Source organism: Antechinus flavipes, chromosome 1 (genome assembly GCF_016432865.1).
Source record: "Antechinus flavipes isolate AdamAnt ecotype Samford, QLD, Australia chromosome 1, AdamAnt_v2, whole genome shotgun sequence".
NCBI lineage: Eukaryota > Metazoa > Chordata > Mammalia > Dasyuromorphia > Dasyuridae > Antechinus > Antechinus flavipes.
The window spans coordinates 587,187,232-587,213,665 of record NC_067398.1 but is presented as its reverse complement, the minus strand read 5'-3'; the positions used below and the strand labels follow the sequence as shown (position 1 = coordinate 587,213,665).

Below are 26,434 nucleotides of genomic sequence, written 5' to 3'. Positions count from 1 at the left end.
GACTTGCCCAGGATTACATAGGTACTAAGTGTCTGATGCTAAATTTGAACTCAGGTTTTCCTGACTCCAGGCCTGGTGTTCTATCCACTGTGCCATCTAGCTTTCCCACACTCTCTGTTATATCATAGTTATTGTTTACATGTCTTTTCTTGCCCCATTGAATTGTAAGTTTCTTGAGACTAAGGTCTGAGCAGGAACTTTCACTGCTCCTGATTCTGTAACATAGTACCTTTAACAGAATAGATCATTTAATAAATGTATGTTAAATTAAATTGAATTGATATGGATACAAATTGTATCTTTAAACTCCTGTCCTTTATTTAAAATATGATGCAATCAATCCACTTTCGATAAGCTTTCTGCAACTTTTTCATACTAGCAATGATGTGAATATTGCTTCAAAGGGACTTACAAGATCACATGAATATTTCAGTAAAAATCCATAGCCAATACTGAATAAGAAAAAAAAATGGAGCAAATCCCCTATTAAGGGAGAAATTATATTCTTTTTGAATACGAATAATAGCACATTGTAAATCTAAGCAATCTATCTGCTTATCCTCAGTTTTCTGACAAACAACATAGGATAATAAGTATTTTTTTTAAAATAACTTCCTCATTATTCTTGTGAATTCACAAATAAATGAACTCTCATCCTGTGCCTTAAGTGGAGAAAAATCAACTTAAGACACTTATTGAATCCTATACTTTTCCCAAAATACCAGCTGACACTAGATGTATAGCACAATGTGAAAAGGAACTTCAAAGGATCCTTCAAGCAACTGCACACTTATTAAGCACCTACTATGAAGCCAACATTAAGTTAAGCATGTAAAATACAAAGATAGGCAAAAGAAACTTCCTCCTCTGATGGAGTTCACAGTATGACGGGAGAGATAATGTGCAAACAATTATGTACAGACAAGACACAGTACATATAGGAAAAGTTGAAAATAGAAGGAATGCATTAGCATTTAGGGAGATTGAGAAAGGTATCTTGCAGATAATGGTGAGATTTTGGCTAAAATCTAGAGAAAACTAGGGAAGGTAGGAAATAGAGATGCTCATGAAGTTCAGACCCTACTATATAAGGAAATATAACTGGGACTCTATTTCAATAAGCCCTAGATGAGCCTTTTCAGTAGAGGAAGAGAAAGAATTCATTAAAATGAAGTTCAATGTTTTTTGTGATTTATTAATTAGGTTCTACATGTCAAAGGGTCCCTTATTACTCCCAAATTATATTCACAGAGATGGAAGAGTAAGCTCAGACTAAACTGTCTTTGAATAGCCACAAAGAATCCAAAACCAAAGATTTTATTTTCAACTGCCAAAAAATGTAGAGCATAAAGACTTGATATGACTTGCCATGATGGTGGTCTTTCCTTCACTCATTCTCATAATGAAATAGACCATGTAAGTAAACTCATTTTTGTAATTGAGAAAAAACTATTCTATTCGTGGTCATGTGTTTTTAAAAAGGTTAAAAAAGAGAAAAAACCAAAGATTAGATAATCAGCTTTTAGTAAATATCTAAAGAGAGAAATCACAAAAAGGTAAAAAATGCATCAAAATATTCAAAACAACACTTTGTATGGCAGAGGAGGAAACAATTTCACAATTAGAAACAAAACTGGTGTCTACCAATTGAGAAATGTCCAAAGTATGGTACCTAAGTAAAATATGCTAGGGGGGGAAATGATGCAAAAAAAAAAAAAAATTGGGAAGTATAAATTCAACAAGTATTTATTAAGAATCTAGTATGTGTCTGGGACAAAAAAAGAAAAGAAAAGAAAACAAACAAACAAAAAAGTCTAACCTGAAAACAGAACAAAAAGAACAATATAAACAATGGTTACATGAAGACAACATTAAGAAGCTGAACCCACACGGAACAATTAGGTGGTACAGTCTACAGAATACCAGACCTAAAATCAGGAAGAACTGAATTCAAATTTGACCTCAGACACTATCTGGGTAACTCTGGTTACTTCAGTTTCCTCATCTTGTCAAATGAGTGGTAGAAGGAAATGGCAAAGTCCCCCAGCATCTTTGCAAAAACAAAATAAAACAAACCCAAATGAGGTCATAAAGTGTTGGATACAACTAAATAATAAAACAAATTAAGAGCAATGATCTAACTTGTCCCCTAATGATGAAACATTTGGTAGAGAGTGGGGGACCAGAGGGACAGAATGTTTTATGTGCAAAGGCTATTATTCTCCATACATAGAGTATACTTGTTCCTTATCGCAATCTCTTATATCATCTTGCTTTCTTCAAGGTTCAATTCATTTACCACTACTTCTTTCAGGAAGTTATTCCTAACCTTCCTTAGAAAAGTTCTCTCTCTTAAAAAAAAATAATCCTGCATTTCCTCATCTGTTTATTTGTTTTCCACCAAAAGAATATAAATTTCTTTAGAGGCAGAAAATTTTGTTTTTATATGTTGTTTTGAACACTGTTAGACTTATGAGTCTTTGCTCAAGGACTATGGGAGAGGGGAGGATAGATCATTTAAAAAGTCATAAATGAAATTAAAAAAAAAATCCAACTTCAAGTGAGGATAAAACAAGAAAAATTAGCAAAAATTGTAAAATGAATAGTCACATCAATGGTAGTATGGTAATGTCTATAGCATTCCAGCTTAGTAAATGAAAGAAAAAAAATAGTTCAACCATAGCATCAAATAACTTTTTTTCCCTCCTTATTTCAAGGAATGATCAAGATGAGAATTGTTGTACATGGCAGATTTGTCCTACATTTATTGATATTCCCAGGTCTTTCAATTATGAACAGTTTTTAAAAATGATGCCACCAGAGAGCTAAATAAGAGTCCTCAGATCAGAAGCAGCTACACCCAAAGAAAGAACACTGGGAAACGAATATGAACTATCTGTATTTTTGTTTTTCTTCCCGGGTTATTTTTACCTTCTGAATCCAATTCTCCCTGTGCAACAAGAGAACTGTTCAGTTCTGCAAACATATATTGTATCTAGGATATACTGCAACATATCTAACATATATAGGACTGCTTGCCATCTAGGGGAGGGGGTGGAGGGAGGGAGAGGAAAAATCGGAACAGAAACGGGTGCAAGGGATAATGTTGTAAAAAAAAATTACCCTGGCATGGATTCTGTCAATATAAAGTTATTATAAAATAAAATAAAATAAAATATTTTTAAAAAAGAGTCCTCAGATGAGATACATAACAATCAAGTTTTCACAAGTCCTTGTAGGACTGACAACATAGCTGCTCTAGAATTATAGGATGCTGGAGCATATACTATGGAGAAGGTTGGTTAGGATTAACTTCTTATTAACAAGGTTAAACCCATAAAACCTTTGTTCTGAATTGTAAACACCTCCATTGACACCACATTTTCACTCAGTTGTGGGACTCAGGAATAGCTGACCTCACCTTGGCAGAGTTCACAGGTAGTTATCACCTAGTTAACACCTCACTGCAAATAAATTAATGAGACACCTTGAACTTAGGTTTTAAAAGAGCAAAACAGACAAATTTGAAGAAAGACACAAAGAAGGAAAGAGAGAGGAGCTATATTCAAAGAAAGGATCTGGTGGGAATGGGGAATGGGGAATGAGGAGTAGGGAGTGGGAAGTGGGAAGTGGGGAGTGGAAATTGAGCTGTGACCTAGCAAAGTCCAAAGTCCATAACAAAGAAATTCTTGGTAATAGAGATGGCAAGTAGAAAAGTTAAAATGATAAAGTAGTAAAGACATTCTTAGATTAGGAAATACCTGAACTAAGAAGAAGTTAGAGGGAAGGCACATCAGGGAAGAGCCATGAAGTGAAGGAATAAATGGGACCTTACCCTTCATATATTGTGATCTATGTACATTATTTGGCTCCAAGGGGAAAGGGATGAACTGTTTAGTTACTTTCAAACATTTCCTTCATCCAAACGTCCTCATCTAGAAAATTGCATACATTGCTGGGGAAAGTGAAGGTTCTCCAGAAAAATAACTATTTACTATTTACAAGCTCAAGATGAGTCCTTTTATGTTAATTGATATGGAATACATCAATATCTTTTCATGTTTCGTAAGCTAGATGCTCTCTTGGGAAATGAGTCCTTTTTGGGGGGATTGGGTGGGATTTAAACATAAACCAATTTCTGATGTACCTGAGGTCACAAGCCAAAAAGAAAAAAAAAAGTGATGAACAAGAATCCCCAATTAGTTCATATAAACCTATAGTTATAGTTCTGGGCTATAGGCTGTGAGATTATAATTTAAGAGTTAAAAGGAACTTTAGATTTCATCTAGTCCAACAAGGAAACCGAAACCCAGAATTAGGGAAATCACTTATCCAACATCACACAGCTTCTTGTGTGGAGGCAGAATAGAGACCAGTTCATAGGTCTTGACTTCTACTTCAGGATTCTCTTCATAATATGACACCACCTTATCAAACAAAGCAGACAGAGCCAGCAAACAATGTTTGAGTCATGAGCAAGCTGAGTATCTTCCTTGAATCACAAAGGCCTGGAAATCCCTAACTCTGTTACTTACTAGCCATTTGACTATAGACAAATAAAAAGAACCAATATAACCTCATTTCTGTTCCGTACAAATGAGACTAGAAGATCTATAAAGTTGTTCCAAACTAAAAAATCCACAAGGCAGCATTATGTAGAAGAAATCATGCTAGACTTGGCAACAGGAAAATTTGGGTTAGAATTTGATTGTTGATGTCAGCCTCATTTTCCTCATCTGTAAAATGGAGATAAATAACCTCAGCTGAGGTGGTGCTTTAAAGTTTGCAAAGCAAATGGCCACCATTAACATTTGATGTGATATTGATGGTCCTATCCACAAGGGTAGGAGGCACAAATGAAATGACCACATAAATGTCAACTAGGATTATTGTCCACAAGCAAAAGTTAATGTGGAGAGGGTGTTCTTAAGTTTTGTATTACTTACAATTCATTTTTGGCTCCTTGTTATACTTTTTTTATCCAGAGAAAATCAGAATTTAGTGATTTGCCTAGGGTCACACAACTAGTAAATGTCTAAAGTTACATTTGAGCTCAGATCCCTTCTGATTTCAGGGTCAGCACTCTAAGTGTGCCACTTAGCTGCCTTCCCTTGTATTTTTTTAAAGTTTGACTTTCCATTGTAATGGTTGGTTAATTTATTTTAATTTATATTTTCATTTTAAAAAAATTATTGGCTCTTTTTATCACATTATTATTATCACAGCATTATCACATCTCTTAGTCATCCATGTCAAAAATAAAAAATAAAACCAAAAAATAAATAGACAGTGAGGTTATAGAGTGAACAGAAGCACCACAATCTAATAGATAAAAGATAATCAAGATATAAGACCCCAGAAGAACAAATCAGATTCTGGAGGGAAGACATGAGTTACAGCAGGAACTTGTAAGTTAGGGTCCGTAAATTTGTTTTTAAAAATAATATCTTCCATTAATAACATTAACAATAAATGTTATTTTTATAATACCTTAAGGTTTTATAAATATCATCTCATTTTATCCTCACAACAACCTTGGGAGGTAGGTATTATTATTCCCATTTTTCAGATGAGGAAAATAAGGCAAGGATTAAATGACTTAATCTTAGTAACATTTCAATGTAATTTATTTCCTTTGTAATCATATGTGTTTCATTTTATGTATTTAAATCAAGTCAAATCTACAAGCATTTATTGAGTGCTTTCTACATGTTACACACTATGCCAAATTTCTTTTTTCTGAAAAGGAACATATAGGTTTTAGCAGATTGCCAAAGAAAGTACTCTATATCATAACTATCCCCAAACTGTGACACCTTCTGTTTTACTGGTCACATACAATGGGTTCTCAAAATGTGGTTTGAAGGTCCCTGGAAGTACCCAAGATCCTTCCAAGGGATCCATATGGTCAAAATCATTTGCATAATACCAAGATATTTTAATTTTCAATACAGCAAAGAGTGATAGATATAAGTCACATAAAGATAAGCTCTTTGTGATTCTCAATTTTTAGGGGCATAAAGCTGTACTGAGATCAAAAAGTTTGAGAACTGCTATTTTGCACTAGCAAGTGATTGTGAATTTTCCTCACAAGGGAATAAAAATGCTTCCTTGTTTCAGATTTCTGAACTGTCAGTGTTTTGTTACCTGTTGGTATTCATCCTAACTTCATTATTACAGCTCTGTATTTATCAAAGCCCCTTGAAGAGCCATCACCTACTTACCAATGTCAAGTACCCTCTGCTTAGCTGTATGTTGTCGAGAATGCCAATATTTCCAGTACTTCAACTGCTCGTCTCGATTCTTATCTTCACTGAAAACAACCATCACCACACTCTGTCAAGTCAAAGAATGATAGAAATTACTTTTTCTATAGATAGGAAAAAAGAAAAGAAGGAAAGGAGGGAGGGAGGGAGGGAGGAAGGAAGGAAGGAGGGAGGGAAGGAAGGAAGGAAGAAAGGAAGGAAGGAAGGAAAGAAGGAAGGAAGGAAGGAAGGAAGGAAGGAAGGAAGGAAGGAAGGAAAAATTTCTAAAAGGAACTGGAAATTTCATTTATCACTAGAGTCATAAACAACTTGGATTACCTGAATACATCTTGACCCAAAGAATCATAGACTATCAATATTGGAAGGGAATTTAGAAATCATCCAGTCCCACCTTTTCATTTTACAGGTAAGGAAATTGTGAAGTTGCTGCAGTTCTATATGATGAACTATATCCCATAACATACAAAAAATAAAATCCCTTCTTTAGAGCATAGTAGCAAAAATATAGCTTCTACTATAGTTTTTACTTACTATTAGAGAAATCTCTGATATCTACTCAGCAATACCATATTCCCTCTATCTCTTGAAATTATTTTAACTATACTTTGGATTCCCTTATTTTTACATATGTTGTAGTCCCTCTTCCCCAACAGACTGTAAGTGCTCTAAAAGCAAGGTTTTTGTAACCCCAGCCCCTGCTAAAGTCTTTCCCTGGAGTAGGCATTTCTAAAATGTTTGTTGGATTCAAAAGCTGAGTTTTCAGGATCCTCTTTCATGCATTATGCTTTTTCTAACTGTGTTGAAAGGATATACCATTTAATATTTTCTCCCAAGTTTCCATTTGAACTCTGGCCCAATTTCAATCTATTTTTGTACAATAGGAAATAATGTACAAGGAAACAGATTGCTCTGACTAAAGGTTTGTATTAGTTAGGAAATCTTGCTATGTTAACACAATTTAAAAATAAACATTATTCCAGCTCGAAGGCAGTGCCTATTAAACTTAAAAGAAGACAGAAAAATTACAAAGAGAAGTCAACATGTGGTGGATTATTCAATTTATGAGCCTGCCAAGCTGCTTGTTTTCCTTTGCATCGCAAAACTCTATTCCTTACACATAAAAGTTTACTGTGTGGTGTTTCTGTTTCTGGCTGTTCCCAAGTTAAAGTCTTATTGCAAACAAAAACTCTTCTAGTAAATGAATAAAGTAATATCAATAATCTTGTATTGCTGATGTAGAAATTTATTTGAATTCCTTACTCAATCTGAGGATTTTTTAAAAAAGATATCTGAAATTTTTCTTTAGTTATAAATGATACCTTACACTCTTGACTGGATTTTATAGTCCAAATTAGGTTAAATGTGATCCTAGGGGAAATACTGCCAGTGATTGAGGAAAATAGTAGTAACTGTTAGATTTGTCATCTTTCAGCCAAGAAGTAAATTCTGCATTCTGAATATAAAATTGAGGGTAGGTACTATATTCTTTTTTTTTTTTTTTTGCTCTACGTCTTCAATACCTAACATAATAGGCACTAAAATAAATGTGAATGGATTAAACTGAATTGAACTCCTAATGTAATATTTTATATAGAACATTTTTCTCCTTGTCAAAATATAGCCCACTATATTCAATTAAACTTTAATCTGGAAATAGGGGGTAAGAGAAATCAAAGAGTCAAGATTAATACTGGGGAACATGAGTAATAGTACCCTCCACAAAAGGAGAAAGTTTGGTAGAAGAAATGATTTGGGAAAGATTGCAAGTTTAGTTTGGACATGTTGGGTTTAAAATATCTCTGGGACAATCAGTTTGAAATGTCTAACTGGCAACTGGTGGTATGGGATTGAAATGGGGGTGGGGTGGGAAAGAAGAGAAGGGGACAGATATATAGATCTATGAGTCATCGGCATAGTGATGATAATTAAACCCATAGAAGCAGATGAGTTATCCATGAGGGGGTGTATAGAGATAAAAGAAGGCACAGGACCAAAGAACATCCACTGTGCTGTATAAAGTAGATAGGTGCTTAATAAAAGCATTTGATCTTTGATTTGATTTTTTTGGATTGGATTAGATAACCCAGAGAGAAGTTGAGTAAAATAATATGGAGAGGAAATGGTCAAATTAGTAACCTTTCCTAATTTCTCACACTAAAATAAAGTGATTAGATACAATTATGACATGCAAGTTTGTGCCTTGTATCAAGAAAAACTGAATAAACTTTTCCCCTTTTTAAAAATAATGCATCGATTGGATTTTCATGGGTATTTTTTTTATTTTAGATAAACTTATTCTATAGCTATTTGTATTATAGTAATATAGATATTAGCTATAAGCATGTAGCAGTGTTCTTTTATTCCAATGATTCTTCCAATGACAGGTTAAAGGGGTGAATAAGATAGGATTGGGAGGCAGTGATTAGTCATGACTGGTAAAGATGGATAAAGATTTTACCAGAAATCCTGAAGATTTTTTGCAACTTTCTTGGTAGGAGGGGATCCAATACAATATTCCTGTTCAGTACAAAAAGACTATCAATCATTTTCCTTTTTGGTAGCATTGTGGATTCTAGAAGTTGGTAGTGTTCCAGTGTGAGGCTTAAACTCAAATTACATTTTTTACTGAAAGGACTGAAATCCCGCAAATAATTCAGACATATTTGAATCCCATCTCTTGAAAAGGGACTGAGGCCATGAAACTTTTAGATAGAACTCCAAGTTCCTAAATATATTGACTAAATCATACCCTCCCTTTCTGACTCTAGTAGTAGCTTTTTCATGCTCCCAAATAGGTTTCAACTTCACAGCTACACACCTAATAAATTAAGATTAGTTGATAAGAAGCTATGCAATTCATATCTGACTAATGAAGCAGGGAAAGTCCCTCTGATATATTCTAAAACTATGTATGTTGTAGATCATAGTCTTTCCTTGGAGTTATTTTGGCACCTGACTAGAATGATAAGCCAAAATCCTCTGTTTTTCTTTTATTCAAGGAAAAAAAGAAAACAAAAAATTAAAGCAATGTTCCCCTCTGCAAAAAACAAAACAAAAAAAAAAAAACACATGAAACAATTTATCTCTGACTTTTAGATATCTGATTTCTTTGTCTTTAGTATGAGAAATGTTCATACCCTGACTTTACTGATGGGATGTCTGAAGCACTTGTTGTCTCCTGTCTCACTCAGGGTGATGGCATAGAATTGTCCTTTGTTTAAATAGGTCATGGGTCCTTCTCCTTGCTTCTGACGTAGGGATTTGGTAGCTTCCAAAGTATACTGAAATGTGCTACTGAGGAAAAGGGGAAAAAAAGAATAACAATTAGTATTGCCACCTCCATTTTGTTAATTTTCATTTTTGGCACTTAATGAATGTAACATCCCTTCTTATGAATATTGACCTGAATTTGTTTAAATTTTATCCTAAAAATCAATGGGAAAAAAGATGCCACTTTAGGATGGAAAAGGACAAAGGTCATTTCTAATACTGTATATATTTCTTTTTTAATTCCCAATAGGAACTAATCTGGCAAATTTTGTTTTTATTATTAGAAAGAAAGTCCATAATATACCTGGTTGATTGTGCATGCTTATGGTCCATGGGGAATGCAGACTACATCACATGACCAATATGGTACAATATCTAAGTTTCATTAAATTTCACTAAGCTCATATAATATAGGTGTGTCCCACTTTAAGATAATACAATATACAAATATAAAAACTTAGAAAATAGATACAGAAGATGACTTTTCCTATTACAAATTAATTGTTCACAAAACATTTTTTTCACAAAAGAAATCATGACAGGGTGTCTTCAAAGAACCAACTTTTCTAAAGCATTTGAAATACTGTGTTTATATTAAAAATTATTTATAGCACTTTCAGGAAGATATATATTTTATTAAGTGAAATATAGCTACATATTAAGGTAGTCTTTTTGAAGTATTTTTTCTGCATTGTAAGCTAAGTATAAGTTGAAATTTTCTACCTTAATCTTTTCAATGGGGCTATCTGATTTTTTAGTTCTTTATTTCATGTAGGCTTTAAAAAGCTTAGGCAAAGAGGTGACTTTCAAAGTTAACTCTTAAATTGCCTTCTTGAGATAATAAAATCTTAAACCAAAGCTAATAATAGAGATCCAAAATAAATTTCTAAGAACAATAAAGAACAAAGAATATGATTATTAAATGTACCTAGTAGAGTGACTGGTATATAAGATATTTAACAAAAAAATGTTTATTAATTGACATGTCATGAAATCAAGGAGCTCTCATTCCAGTAGAAGGGCAGTTAGGTGGCACAATATATGGAGTGCAGTGCCTGAAGTCAGGAAAATCTGACTTCAAATCCAGTCTCAGACTGGACCCTTTGCGTCTATTTCCTCATTTGTAAAAGAGAGAAGGGCCAGCTAGATAGCATAATGGATATAGCATTGAGCGTAAAGTCGGAGTTCAAATCTGGCGTTAGACACTTCCTAACAGTATGACCCTGGGCAAGTCACAAGACACAATTTATCTTAGTTTTTCATCTATAAAATGAGTTGGAAAAGGAAATAGCAAACCATGACAGTATCTTTGCAAGAAAATCCCAAAAAGTTGTCAAGAAGAGTTAAACATGACTGAATATGACTAAATGGTAGAATGTAAGCTTCTTGTGGACAAGAACTATTTTTATTTTTTTCTTCATATCATGGCACTAGGTACAGATTAGACACAATCAACACTTACTTAATTGAGATGATTTAACTTTATTGCAGTGAATTGAAATGAACACACTGTAATTTTTTCCTGAGAAAACAAGAACATGGTATCATCATAGAATGATAGAATTGTAGAAGTGAAGGCGAACTTGAAGATTTTGTTTTCCAACTCCATCATTTTACAGGATCATAAAACTGAATCCTGAAATGAAGGGACTTGCTCCATATCACATAGCCAGCTGAAACTAGAACCCATGTCTCCTGACTTCATTGATCAGCACTCTTCCTATTCCAGTTGAAAAATGGTTAAAGTAATTGCCCATTTTAATGTTAGACATAGTATGTATTTTATTCAACATTTCATCAGATGATGAGAAATTATTTTGTTTCCACTAAAGCCCTATTTTAATCTTAATCAGTTTGTTAAACAGTTCCTGTTAGCTCATCTCTCATCAACCTACCTTGCTGTTTGTTCATAAATGTATTCTTCGGCCCCCACTGAAGCACTCCGATATTTCTGAAAAATTTAGAAATGTTTAAAAATTTAAATAAATAGATAAGGAACATTATAAGCAAACCTCAGGTTAAAATAAAATTATTTCAAAATATTCCCAATTGTGATAGTCCCAGGAAGAAATTTTTAAAGTTGTGTGGATCTCTTTCAAGTCTACAGGAAAAGGTGCCATTTGTACATGGAATTTGCATACGAGCTTTGACAGATTTCTCCATTTTGTACAACCTTCTCTAAGTATAATGATCTAATTAGACACATTTAATTTTTCTTAAACCAAATTCTCACTTATTTTGGAAAGGAATATTCCTATGCCACTGTAAATTGAGACTCAAAATTCACTAAATCCTGGCATTCCTATTTGTGATTCATCATACCTCAGAGAGGCAAATTCTCTTAGAAGTGATTTATTCTCTTTCACATTTTATTTCTTCTATTCTATTCCTTTCGACAACCAATCTAGTTCAGGCCCTCATTTTTTCTCTACTGTATTAATGCAATAGCCTTCTAGTTAGTTTCCATGTTTCATCACTCTCTCTGCTCCAAATTATAAATATACAGCTATCAGAATGCTCTTCTGATCACATCATTCCTGTGCTCCAAAAATCCCTATTGTTAACTAAATGAGATCTCAAGCTCCTTTCCTGGCATTCAATGTTCACCACACTCTGGCTCTAACTTCTCTTTCCAACATATTTTGTACTGTTTATTTCAGTCCAATTGGCTTACTCATCATCTCCTAATGTCATCTTTCTTTTCTGCTTCTTGTTCATACCATTGCTTAGGTATGGAATACCTTTCCTTCTCTCCCAAATGTCTTTTTATTGCATCCTACCTAGCTTAGAGAGTAGCTACAAGAATGTACTTTATAAACTACAAAATGCTACATAATTCTAAGACATAAAAAAAATTGATCATTTTTTCAGGTCCAGCACTAATAATATCTCTTTCAAGAATTTTTTTAATTTATGAAAAATATTCTATCATATCACACTCTATCCAACTCCACTCATAGATAACAAAGTAGATTCACATGCCTGAAAATTTTCTTTCACATAAGTCATCAATTCCACAAAAATGTATAAATGCCTATTATGTGCATGATTCCACATTAGGATACCAAATATTTTTTAAATGACAAAGTCCTTACACTAAACAGAGCTTTTGTATTCTACTTGGGGTGGAAAGGATATGTCATATATACAAGTGAACAGAATGTCCCCAAGGTCTTAATACAATTTTAAGCTTTAATAGTTTTTTGGGATACCCCATATCATATAAAATGGAATTTGACACCCCATAGCATATAAGATGGAATTTGAATTCAAAGCTTTCTATTGCTACCTCTTCTGTGCCTTTTATCATATTCTAATTCACATTGTAATAATTGTGTTCTAGTCATATCTCCAAAGCCAGATTATAAGCTGTTTTAGATCAGAGATGACATTTAAAAAATTTTTTTCAATAGTATCTTACTTTTCCAAATACATATAAAGATAGTTTTCAATATTCATTTTTGAAAGACTTTGTGTTCCAAATTTTTCTCCCTCTCTCCCTTACCTTCCCTCCCTAAGACAGCAAGTAATATGATAGAGGTTAAATATGTATAATTCTTTTAAACATATTTTTCATTTTTATCATGATGTGTAAGAAAAGTCAGACAAAAAGGAAAAAAAAAACATTAGAAACAAACAAACAAACAAAAAGGTGAAAATACTATACTCTGGTTCATATTCAGTCCCCACAGTTCTCCCTCTGGATGTGGATAGCATTTTGAAATTGCCTTGAATCATCACATTGTTGAGAAGAGCCAAGGATGACATTCATTTGTGCCTGGCCAGTCCCTAACATAGCCCTACTCTACAATGAGCAAGGACATAAATCTTGAATCAATAAGAATATGACAGTTATGAAATTTCCAAGGACCTAAATTAAAATCATTCCATTGATGCTTAATACCTATGTAACATTGGGGGCAAGTTAGTTTACCTCATCAACCTCAATTTCCTCCCTCTGTTGTCTGAAATCACATTTCACCCCCCCAAAAAAAAAAAATGAGAGCTCACATTTATAGAGTATTTTAAGAATTACAGAACACTTTCTTTGTATAAGTTTCTACAAGTATTAACACCTTTATTTTACCAAAAAGGTAACAGAAATTTAGAGAATTGAAAAGATCTGCTTATGGCCATACTGCTAGTTGGACACCAAACTGAGTGCTTTTATTAATTATATAACTGATCTTTCTAATAATTTACAAAAAGCTTAACCTTCACACTTGCACTTTAGAATAATTCTAATGCCTTTTCTCTATTATCTCCAACTTACCCTGCATATATCTTGCTTGTAAGTATACACATACACACATACAGAGAGACACATATATATATACACTGTATATATGTCTAATGTATATATACTTTGTATATATTTGTATATTGTCTCCCCATTATACTTTTTGAAATTTACTTGAGAGTAGAGGCTGTTTTTTGCCTTTCTTTGTACGCCCAGTGACTAACATAGTGTTTGGTACATAGTAGTGCATAATAAATATTAAGAAATGCCTTTTTAGATTGAACTGAAAAAATTCATAACCTCAGATGACAATAGGTTGCATGTATAAATTAGTTTACATGCATTAACTCTTTTGATTCTCAGAACAACTCAATGAGTTGGATACTATTTTTACAGATGAGGAAGCTGATTAAAGCTATTGTCCTTTGTCCTAGATGATATCCCCAGCAAGAGTCTAAGGCATATTTTTTTTTTTTCTCTAAGGCAATTGAGGTTAAGTGATTTGCTCACACACACAGCTAGGAAGCGTTAAGTGTCTGAGGCCACATTTGAATTCAGGTCCTCCTGATTTCAGAGCTGGTGCTCTCTCAGCCTAGCTGCCCCTAAGGCATAAAATTTTAACTCAGAATTTCCTGACACAAAATCCATCCATGATGCCAAATTGGAAGCAAAGCTGTGCTAGAATAAGCTGAATTTATTTAAGAGAGCTAATTGTTATATTTTCCATGTGAACCTCAGTATTGATAAATGCTAAAATCAGGGCTTGATTTATGATTTTGCCAATTGTCTTAGACTGAAAAAATAACATGGAAAATTATAATGATGCAGATTAAACTTTTAAAGTGTATCATGCATCCTTGTTGCATGCTTGTTAACTATTTTACCAGTATGTCACTGGAAGGGATATCAATGGCTAAGTCAACCAAAAGTAAACAAAAATCCCTTATATAACATAAGAATACTTATCCAGTCTTTGCTTGAAAATCTCTAGTGAGGGGAAGTCCATCACCTCTGTGGATTGCCCATTCCACTCTGACATAGCTCTAATTGCTACTATATTTTCTTTTATATAGAACCTAAATCAACCTATATGAAACATCCAATTGCTCTTAGTTTGGGACTAAGTAAATATACTTAATTTTATTATCATGTAACTCACATAATTTTCCACAGGAATAACATGAGAGGATAGAGAACTATGGAGAATGAATGTGGATCAAAGCATAGTATTTCACCTTTTGTTGTTCGTTTCCTTATTGGTTTTTTTTTTTCTTTTTTATGTTTTTTCCCTTTTGGTCAGATTTTTCTTTTGCAGCATAATTAATATGGAAATATGTTTAGAAGAACTATACATGTTTAACATATAACCAATTGCTTGCTGCCTTGGGGAGGGAGAGAAGAAGATAAATTTGGAACACAAGGTTTTGCAAAGGTGAAGGTTGAAAGTTACCTTTGCATGTATTTGGAAAAATAAAATACTATTAAAAAAAAAAAAGAATAACGTGAGAGATTTTGGGTTGCTAAAACTAGTTAAACTATATCCATGCCATTTTTCTGATATACCATTTTAGTAACCCAACAAAACAAAGGAAGCAAGGGTTTGATCTGACCAACTTCATGATGTCAACAAGTATTTGGACAAATGCAATCTTCTTGAGGGCAAGAATTATTTGTCACTTTCCCCCTCTTATTCCCACTGGCTAGCATAGTGCTTTGCAAACAACAATAAAGAGTATTTACATGTCATTTTAAAGTTTGCAATGAGTTTTACATTATCCTCTCATTTTCATTCTCCCCAAAATCCTGGTGGTATTATAATTTTTCTTTTATAAATGAAGAAACTAAAGAATACAGAAGTTAAATGACTTCTTCAGGATCACAGAGCTAGAAAATGTCTTAGATACAATTCAAAGTAAAGTCTTCTTGATCCCAGGATTGATGCTCTATCCACTAACCCACTCACTGATTCTTTTTTTTTTTTTTTAACTATAGCTTTTTATTTACAAGATATATGCATGGGTAATTTTTCAGTATTGACCCTGCAAAACCTTCTGTTCCAATTTTTCCCCTCCTTCCCCCTACTCCCTCCCCTAGATGACAGGTAGACCCATACATGTTAAATATGTTAAAGTATATGTTAAATACAATATATGTTTACATATCCATACAGCTATTTTGCTGCACAAGAAAAATCAGACTTAGACATAAGGTAAAAATAACCTGAGAAGGAAAGCAAAAATGCAAGTGGACAAAAACAGCCACTCACTGATTCTAAAAGAGGAAAAACAACTTTCTAGGTATGGGAAACATGGTTCACCAACCTCATTTCAATCTTAGCCTTAATGCTCTAATGCTCAGAATACTATTCTTAGATTTGAACGGTTTCTTCCCCAGCCAACTCTTCCTTCTAAGGGAATTATCCATTCCATACTACTAGATTTTTAAATCTTCAGGTTCTGAAAGGACTCCTTTCACACACACACACACACACACACACACACACACACACACACACACATTCTACAGGACGTGACAAAGTCTCCTCAACCAATTCAATCACATTTCCTGTAGATCACCAATATTGAGGACATCTAAATTGATAAAAGGCTTTTTTTTTTTTGCACTTAATATGATTGATTTATGCTAGTATCTTTGCCAAGAAAACCCAAAATGAGATTAGGAAGAGTAGATTAGAAATCGGCATTAAAAGGACTCAACAACAAAAGCAACAATAATAAAGTTTCTCACCTGCTTATAGAATCAGGGTCTAGCATTCTGTCTCTTATTTTAACTAGGGATGGAGTGATTGTCTAGGATGACTCCACCTTTCTAGGTAGATAGATAGATGAAACCCTGAGCTTCGTTATCTGTTCTTTTCTTGGACTTTGTCTCCTAGTTTATGTTATAACATTGTAACCATTCTTTATGGCAGAATTCCTTAATCTTTTCTATTATAGGCCACTTTAACAATCTGATAAAGTATATAAACTCCACAGAAAAATATTTTTAAGTGCACAAAATATATTGGATTAAAAGAAAATAAATTACGTTGAAATAAAATAATTTCAAAGTATGTTTTAAAAACAAGTTTACAGATTGTCCCGCTTAGAGTAGCTCCAATCTTTGGTATCTTGGTATCTTGGGAATATATGAGTTTGACTCTTATCAGACATTTAATAGCTGTGTAATCTCAGACAAATTATATGAACTCTCTTGGCCTTAGTTCCTTACATTTAAAATAAAGATAATAATAGCACACACCATGAAAAGTTGGGATGATCTGTGTATCTGTGTGTAGTTGTTGTTGTTGAATGGTTTTAATAATGTCCAACTTTTCATGACCCTGTGATCACACAATAAGTAAGTATCTGAGGTGGAATTTGAACTCAGGTTTTCCTGATTCCAGAAATTCCTAACTCTTTATTCACTATGCCACCTACTGTTACATGCATACATATATTTCATAAACATTAAAGTCACTTATGGTTTAGGTGGTAGTAGTGGTGGTGGTGGTAGTGGTGGTGGTAGTAGTAGCAGCAGCAGCAGCAGCAATAGTAGTAATATTGTTATTATTATACATAGTCATTTTTCCTCCTGCCTTTTCCCCCTTTTTTTCTATAAATTTAAAATACTTTCTATCAGACTTCTAAGACTCCAGGCAAGTATGTATTTATCAGCCAATCCATTTTTGGATACATGCCATCCTTAAGCAAAAGTTTGTTATTACTATATTATATGTTGTGATTTAGAAATCCAAAATCTAATTTTCAGATCCTATCTTCATTTAAAAAATTGAAATTTATTTTTATCCTGAATTTAAACCCTAAATAAAATAGACATTTCCATATACATAGTAGAACAGAAAAAATAATTTGGAAATGGAACTGTGAATATCATATATACCTTGCTTTTAAAATAAAATGTATAATAAATTTAATCTATAACCTTCAAAACTGAGAAATCATCTTCTGGATCTTTTACTCACTTTTTATGATCAATTCTTCTGGACTTAGTGACTTGAAAAATAATTCACGCTCATAAACCCTAAATTAGAATTTGTTTTATAGAATCCTGAAGATTGATGCCACCTTCTTTGTCCCTCCTGTTTTTAGGCCTTTCTACATGTTATTACTCCTTAGCTTCTTTGAAAAATGAACAAAGGAGAAATGCATCTAATATCCAACAACTATAGGCTTTCCTTCTTTGCACTAGTCACATCATTGTACTGTATTATTATGGAGTAAGGGGAGTGATATGAACTTGAGGAAAGCATATTCATTCCATCTGTCAGTTACAATTTACCTGAGTTTGGATGCAGAAGCAATCATGGCAAGTGTGGATAGCTTAATAAATACACTAAATAGAAAATCTCAAAAAATTTTGAATTTTTGATTATCTGAAAGAGCTGGCACATAAAAGTATTCAATAAATGTTTACTAACTGCAATAAGAAAAAAAATATGGATTTTCTTGACAAAATGGAAATGGTTTTATCCACTAAAGAGAAGTTATTTTAGGGAAACCTCACTTATCAATTAATAAATAAAATATGTATTCTGCACATACTATGTGCTCACTATTATGTTAGAAGATAATTAGAGGAAAGTCAAATTTGAATTTGTAAAATGTCTGACCCACAGGATATTGGTTCAGGAAACACAATTATTATTATTATCCATGCAATATTTCCAATTAGGTTAACACATTTTTTAAAAATTCATTCAAAACAGTTGCTTTATTAAAATGTCTTATGAGAAATATTTGAACACATAATGCTTATTCATAGAATATAATTTTCATGTAAGCAGGTGTTTTTACTATAATAATGTTAGCTGATAATTATATGAAACTTTAATGTTTGCAAAATACATTACAACTCTGATCTCAATTGACCCTCATAATCTTCCTGTGAAGCAGGTACTCCGGTTATTTTTACCCCCATTTTACAAAAAAGGAAATTGAATCTCAGAGAGATTGTGTCATGGGAGGCAGAATTTGGATTTGGAATTTTAGGACTCTAATTTTAGCTTCTTATCCATTATACTACATTGTTGCTTTAAATATTTTAACACTGTCCTATAACTTTGTTTACATTGGTTGTTTGTACTATTTATTAAAACAAACAGGTAAGCAACATCAATTTCAATTATTGAAAATTCTAATTTAGTGAAATTTGCAAAAATTCATTCTTATTTTTTTAAAGAAATACGATTACATATAATAGTAATGTTTGGAATTTAATAAAAGCTTCTTTCCAAAAAACTTTAATTCTTGCAGTAGTCTAATAATAGTTTAATAGGAGCATATGAATATCCAGAAACCACATCAAAAAAACCCAAAATTCAAAAAAAAAAAAAAACCCAAAACTTGAGATCTTCCTAAATCACAAAATAATATACTAATAAAGCCTAGTTACCAGTCTATTATTTATTGTTATTGAATTTGAGAAGAAATATATCAGATTTTTTCCAGAATTCAAAACATTAACAAAAGCTTTGACTCAGATTCTGAGAGAAAAATGCATTGCAATCTGAATTTAAAAAAAGAAAAAGAGAGGGTGCCCTAAATACCTGGGCTTTCCTCTAGACTGTTAAGCTTTTTTCAAAATTGTTGTTTGCATAATGCATTTACATAGCTTTAAGGTTTACAAAGCACTTAACACATCATCTTATTTGATCCTGCCATCAACCAGGCTATATGACCCCAGACAAGTCATTTTACTCCTGCCTGCCTCAGTTTTCTTATCTGTTCCATTTTATAGATGAAGAAATCGAGGTAGGCAGGGGTTAAATGACTTGACTGGAGTCACACTGTCAAATAAACATTTAAGGCTGGATTCAAACTTAGATTTTCTTTCTAGTTTTCCTGGTTCTTTTCAAAATTCAGTTCAAATCTCACCTTCAGCAGGGTCTTCTCCAAAAACTAAGATTTTCCCTTTCAACTACCTTCCATTTACTTTGTATATATGTTATGTGTACATAGTTGCTCTCTTTACAACAGAGTTCCTTAAGGACAAGGTCTGAATTTTTGTCTTTGAATCCCAAGAACTTAGTGCCTAGAAACTAACAAGTAATTAGTATATACTTGCTAACACTATTGTTCAAAGTAGATTGGAAGGGTAGAGCAATTATCTATCTCTCACTTATGATAACCTGAGCAGAAGCCCTTTTTTGAGGTCTCCTTTGATAGAAGACATAGGCTGGTAGCCAGTGTCCTGTTTATGACACGCTGCCATTAAAAAGCATTGACTAACAATAACAAATAAAGTGTAACTTGAAGAAAAGACATACTAATAAAACATTTATGCGGGCCCATAAATTCTTCCTTGCCAATCAGTTTACAAGGAGATACAAGAAAGTTTTGGTGCAATACAGGCTTCTTTGAACATTTAAGATCCTCCATAATTTGGCTTCACCTACTTTTATAATTTTATTTCCTAATATTTCCCAATGCTGTGTTTTAATAAAAGTGGACCATTTGTCAGTCCATTTTGGATCATACATTCTCTTACACTTGTATATACCTTGGACCTAGAATTCACTCTACCTTCATTTCAAATTATCCTCTCTTTCTATAAAGATTAATGCAGACATATTTTTGGACATGGCCAATGTTTCGCTTGATTATGTTTATTTGTTACAAAGATTTTTCTTTCCTTTTTCTTTTCAGTGAAGGTGGAAGTGAGAATGCTTAACTGAAAAGCAAATTAATCAACCAAATAAAGAATAATTTAAATATGACTTCTTCCATGAAGCCTTTTTTTGATTTCCCTGCCCCCATCACAGCTGAAACTATGTTCTCTCATCCTGGATATTCCTAGTGTGGGAAATCTTTAAATCTCTCCTTTGCCACATTTTTTTTTTTATTGTGTCCCAAGTCTTAGTGACTCCATTTGGAGTTTCTTTGGTAATCCTTAGATTGTTTTGCCATTTCCTTCTCCAGCTCATTTTATAGATGAGGAAACTGAGGTAAATAAGGTTAAGTGACTTGCCCAGAATCACATTGTCACCAAGTGTCTAAGGCTAGATTTGAATTTAGGAAGATGAATCATCATGATACCCTGATCAAGTGCTTTATCCATTGTGCCATATAGGTACCCCATCCCTATTTTATTTCTTTTTTTTCATATTTTTTCATATTTATTTTATTTCACATATTTATTTCATATAATTCATTGCTACCCACCACATCTCCAATAAAGTATGAATTCTTGAAGGTCAGGAACTATTATTGTTTTGTAGATTTGTATTAGAATGTACCTAGCAAAATACCTAAACCATGATAGGTTTTTATTACATGCTTATCGAATTAGAGAGAATCCTATGTAATATATTCTGAGTTGAATAGATAAGCTGGCTAAAAAACAATAATATACTTATTAAATCTTATAATATCTACAAGCAACAAATATTTAATGTGTCTACTATGTGGCAGGTACTTTGTAGATGCTGCAGATAAAAATCAAAAGTGAGGCAGTCCCTGCCCACAATGAGTTTACAGTCATAGAGTGAAATGTGTGTAAGTGCTTTGTATGTACAGATAGAAATACATATACAGATATATGTATATATCCATATATATACATATGTTCAAAACATATACAGAACAAAAATGTGGTACAGAGGACAGGTGGGGGAAAGGGAACCAAGAAAGAGCATATCATGCAGAAAATGACGTTTGGTTGAATTCTAAAAGGCAGAAGTAGAAAGGAAGTGCAGTCCAGGTAGGGGGGGAGAGCCAATGAAAAAGCAAGACTTAGTGTTGGGTCTGAGGAAGAGAAAGATCGATCTTCCTAGACTAGAGTATATGAAAGGGAATGAAGGAGACCCAGTGTGAAAGAGCTTTAAATGCAAAACAAAGAAATTTACATTTAATCCTAAAGGTAAGTAGGAGCCCCAGAAGTTTATTAGGAGGGGGAGAAGGAAGGAATCACATAGTCAGACCTGGCCTTGTGACAATTCTTTTAATCACTGTGTGAAGGATGGGTTAGATCTGAAAGAAATTTGAGGTAGGAAGACCAATATAATTAAGAAATGACATAGGTGCACCATAGCCCCTATGCAAGGTCATCACAAAGAGAAACTTAGTATTTGCATACCTCTGAATCTTTCAATGAGAAATGAATATCTCAAGAGGGCAGCAAAATCATTGTATTTTTACAATCTAATGAGAAATAGCATGTGTGTATGCATATGTAAATATGTATAATATACACCTAGACATATTGTATGTGTATATACACATACAGAATTGAATCAGGGGGGAATTTCTAAGGAGTTCAAGAGCTAGAGTGGAGAGGGAGTGCATTCCAAGCATGGATTAGCCAACATAGCCACAACTGGTTTAAAATGTGTTGTGGGAAGAGATCATAAAAAAAGGGAAAAGGACTCATATGTGCAAAAATGTTTGTAGCAGCCCTTTTTAAACTGGCAAGGAACTGAAAATTGAGTGGATGACTATCCACTGGGGAATGGCTGAATAAGTTATGGTATCTGAATGTTAGGGTATATTGTTGTTCTATAAGAACCAATCAGCAGGATGATTTCAGAGAGTCTTGGAGAGACTTACATGAATTGATGCTGAGTGAAGTGAGTAGAATCAAGAGAACATTGTACACAGCAACAAGAAGGTTATACGATGATCAATTCTAATGGACATGGCTCTGTTCAATGTGGCTTTCCAGCAAGGTGATTCAGGCCATTTCCAATGGTCTTGTGATGGAGAAAGCCATCTGCACCTAAAGAGAGGACTGTAGGGACTGAGTGTGGATCACAACATAGTATTTTCACTTTGTTGTTGTTGTTTGTTTATATTTTGTTTTTTCTCACTTTTTTTTTTCCTTTTTGATCTGATTTTTCTTGTGCAGCATGATAGCTGGGGAAATATGTGTAGAAGGATTGTATATATTAAATTACTTGCCATCTAGGGAAGGGGGTAGGGGGAAGAAAGGGAGAAAAAAAAATTTGTAACACAAGGTTTTGCAAGGGTAAATGTTGAAAATTATTTATGCATATGTTTTGAAAATAAAAAGCTTAAAAAAAAAAAAAAAGAAGAAGAAGGTGGGAATTTAGCTGAGACTTAAAGAAAGCCAAGAAGGCCAGGAGACTAAATTGAGGAGGAAGAATATTCCAAGCATGGGGAGAACCAGTGAAAAGTCCAAATTGCGCACACAGGTATTATGGTTTAGAGGTAAGTTCTGAAGGCAGATCTTCTAAGTCAGGAATTCTATGAAATATATTACAGTTTGTTCTTTTTTTTTTTTTTTTAATTTATGAACTCTTTCCCTAAGCTGAGAACAGCAATTGGATTTTTGTTACAGGACTTCAAAATCCGCTGCAATCATTGGATTCCCTAGGACATAAAAAGACTTTTGCTGGACTTCAAAAACTTGGGGGGATGATTGGATTCCCTGATATGTGAAGCAATGGACAACAGATTGGTTTTGGACTATCTCTTGGCTGCTGAAGAAGGTATATGTGTTGACTGCTATTTACATACTCTCCTTCTAGGACTTCTGGCAATCTTTTACAACACAATGTTGATTTATATTGTTTGTTATACCGTTACTTGGGTGTATACTTCATGTTTGTTACACCACATCAAGCCTGCACTGACTGTGGGGAGAGTCATCACTAATAGCTTCTGCGTTGTTGCTATGTGCTATGTGCTATGTGTTCCCATGCTGATGGGTTTGTGCATAATAAGACCCTTGAGCCCAGAAACCTGCTAGCAACCCCCACTTCCCTTTGGTGCTTTTCATCTCCCTTCCTGAGATGTCAGGGAGGGCGTGATTATCTCCTTTTTAGTGCTTTCACCTCCCTTCCTGAGAAATCAGGGGGGTCGTGATCACCTCCTTTTCGGTGCTTTCACCTCCTTTCCTGAGAAGTCAGGGAGGGTGTGATCACCTCCCCTTGGGGGCTCTGACCTCCCTGAGGAGTCAGGGATGGCATGATCATCTGTGTTCTAAAACAAAAGAAAGCGGGAGATGTAATGGGCTGAGGCTTGAGTTGATGCACTGAGGTCCCAAGCACATGAGGCTAAATAGTAATTGGACCATACTCTATTAATATATAAGCTTGGAGAAAGAATGGCCCCCGCCCACTCTTTGTGCAAGTCCTGATGTGTTGTATAGGAAATGACGATTTTGGTGGGTGGAGGCAGGAGAGTGGAAAAGGAAGGGGAAGGAGAAACTTTTGGGATTGCCTTGCCACGGTTTGCTCAGCTCACATCTCTCTCTGTTAGCTGGCTTCCTGTCGCAACTGTCCATATTGCTATCTCAACCTTTCTTGCCTATATTTGCTATCGCAATCTTTATTCACCTCTTCACTTCAATAAATATTGAAGATTTTTCCCTTAATCTGAATTCCTGACTCCGGCTGATTTTAAATACGCGGTCATTACAGATTTTTAAACTTCACTAATTTTTAAATTTTACTATATTTCTCCATCTAACCATTGTCCTTGTTTAGCACAGTGTGTTTAGGTACTTTATTAGGTAGTTTGATAATGGTTGCCTTTTTTCTTACTAGAGAGAAGGTCAGTAAAGGATCAAACTTTCTCATAAATTGTGCCTGCATCATGTTGCCATCTGAAATATTTGAAGCTTATATGATTATTCATGTTCCACTGTTACTGGTTTGTTAAAAGTTATTAGTTTGACCCTTCAGAGCAATAACCTTCCCATCTACCTATCCAGGCTTAGCTGAGAGCCAGGGAGAGCCAGTCTCCCTTGTATATATAGACTGAGGCATGCTGCATTTAGCAGTAGTCTCCAAACAATTCAATAATCCACTGGTAAACGTAATAGGTTTCAATCAAGGATTTATACTACAGGGATTTCCTTAACAATATTATACAGAGGTCACCTAATCATATGGTCAGCTGGCAGTACTATAACAAAAGATTATAACTAGAATACATTTTTTTTAAAAAACTCCCATCAAAATAAAATGCAGCAGGCAAGCTAAAGTCCAATGCAAACACTGATTTTAGCTGCAAAGATTAAATCCCATAGAGCAGTTAAACCAAAAACATTGGGGCTGAACCCAAACCCAGCTTCTGATCAAGTCAAAGAATTTCCTTACTCCCCTTTCTCCACTTTGAAATAAAAAAAAAAAATACAAGCACCTCTTTTCATAAGACTTTTATCTGCAACACAAATACAGCTGATAACAAACCATCTAGATATCATAACCATTCCGTTGCCATTGGACCACGTGCTCAAGTCCTTTTGAAAGGCAGTGTGGGAAAGTGGTTAGAAAAAAAACTGAACTCTGAGATAGTGCTCCACTGCTGCCTTCCCTAACCAGCAGATTATGTCACCTTGAGTTTAATCTTTTTCAAGACTGTTTCCTCATTTATAAAGGGAAGATATTCATAGTTGTATTACCCAGAGATAGTATGGTGGCCCAATAGACAAATGGTTGGGCATGGAGACAGAAAAATCTGTGTTCTAATCTGATGTCAGACACATGTAATATTATACTAATGTATTATTACATCTGGGTAAATAATTCCACTGATGTCTGCCTCAATTTTCTCAAATGTAAAATGAGGATAAGAACAACATGTACCTTTCATGGCTGAAATGAAAATCAGATGAAAGAAGGTTTGTTTAAAGAAAAAGTGCTTAGCACAGTGCCCAATATATAGTAGATGCTTACTCCCTTCCCCTACCTCACAGGGCTATTCTGACCCTCAAATTAAATAATGTATGTAAAATCATCATAACTTCAAATTATATAAAAGCCAGCTATTATTAATATGCAAGAACCAAATGAAAAGATTCATCTAGAGTCTAAAAATATTGAATATCTAATAGGAGTAAGGATATGTTTCTGGTTATCACTTTTCTCATAGAAACATCTGCTACAGTAGAATATGTATTAGATGTGAAATCAGAGGAGTTGGGTTCAAATTCCAGTTCTTACTCCTTTTGTGACCTCTGGCAAATTATTCAGTCTCTATGGACTTCAGTTCCTCATCTGTAAAGTGACTGATATAGATGATCACAGAAGTAAATCCCAGCTCTCAAACTATGATTTCTTTTATTTATTGACAATCAACATTTATTAAGTGTTTATCATCATTAGTTGATTCAACCAACCACAGAGACATTTATTAAACACTTACTGTGTGCCAAATACTGTATTTTGTGTCAAGGATACAATGATAAAAATGGGAAAATTCCATTCTAATATACTGAATGTTCATAATGACTGAAACAGCAGTCTCTTCATTTAAAAAAATTTTTTTCAATAAGTATTATTGAAAACCTCAGGCAGAAAAATAATTTTAAGTACATTATGTTAAAATTAGGTTAATAATCTCCACGAGAAGGAAAGGTGATAATTCCCAGGATAGAGAATGCAGTCACTGAATTCTAGCTTTACTATATATGCATACAGTGGCCATTCATGACCATCCTCATGCAAAAACAATTTCTTTGAGCAAATCAATGGGCAGGAACAGCCAAAAGAGAACCTTGGGGTATGTGGGGCATGACCTATGCAGTCTCTGCATGTACTCATTCAGAAGTAATTTCTGCACAAGCAGATCTGCCTCCCACATCTTGTTACCCCTATATTGCATGCATCTTCTGGAATTCCATGAAGATGACAAAGTTTCCTTGAAAGGTAGGACAACAAGGGGGAGATTTA

The 26,434-nt window shown here is 33.9% G+C and overlaps 1 protein-coding gene across 5 annotated transcripts in view; it reads right to left on the bottom strand.

The window, feature by feature from the left end:
- GRHL2 (grainyhead like transcription factor 2) overlaps window positions 1-26,434 on the bottom strand; it is a 206,829-nt gene that overhangs the window by 114,694 nt on the left and 65,701 nt on the right. For 4 of the 5 annotated variants that reach the window (XM_051970942.1, XM_051970945.1, XM_051970946.1 and 1 more), the window contains 3 exons: window positions 11,432-11,487; window positions 9,404-9,560; window positions 6,225-6,336 (listed from right to left, as the gene is read on the bottom strand). In XM_051970942.1, the coding sequence (XP_051826902.1) occupies window positions 6,225-6,336; window positions 9,404-9,560; window positions 11,432-11,487 (325 nt within the window). The remainder of the gene's footprint in view (window positions 1-6,224; window positions 6,337-9,403; window positions 9,561-11,431; window positions 11,488-26,434) is intronic. The other variant, XM_051970944.1, reaches the window with a different exon arrangement.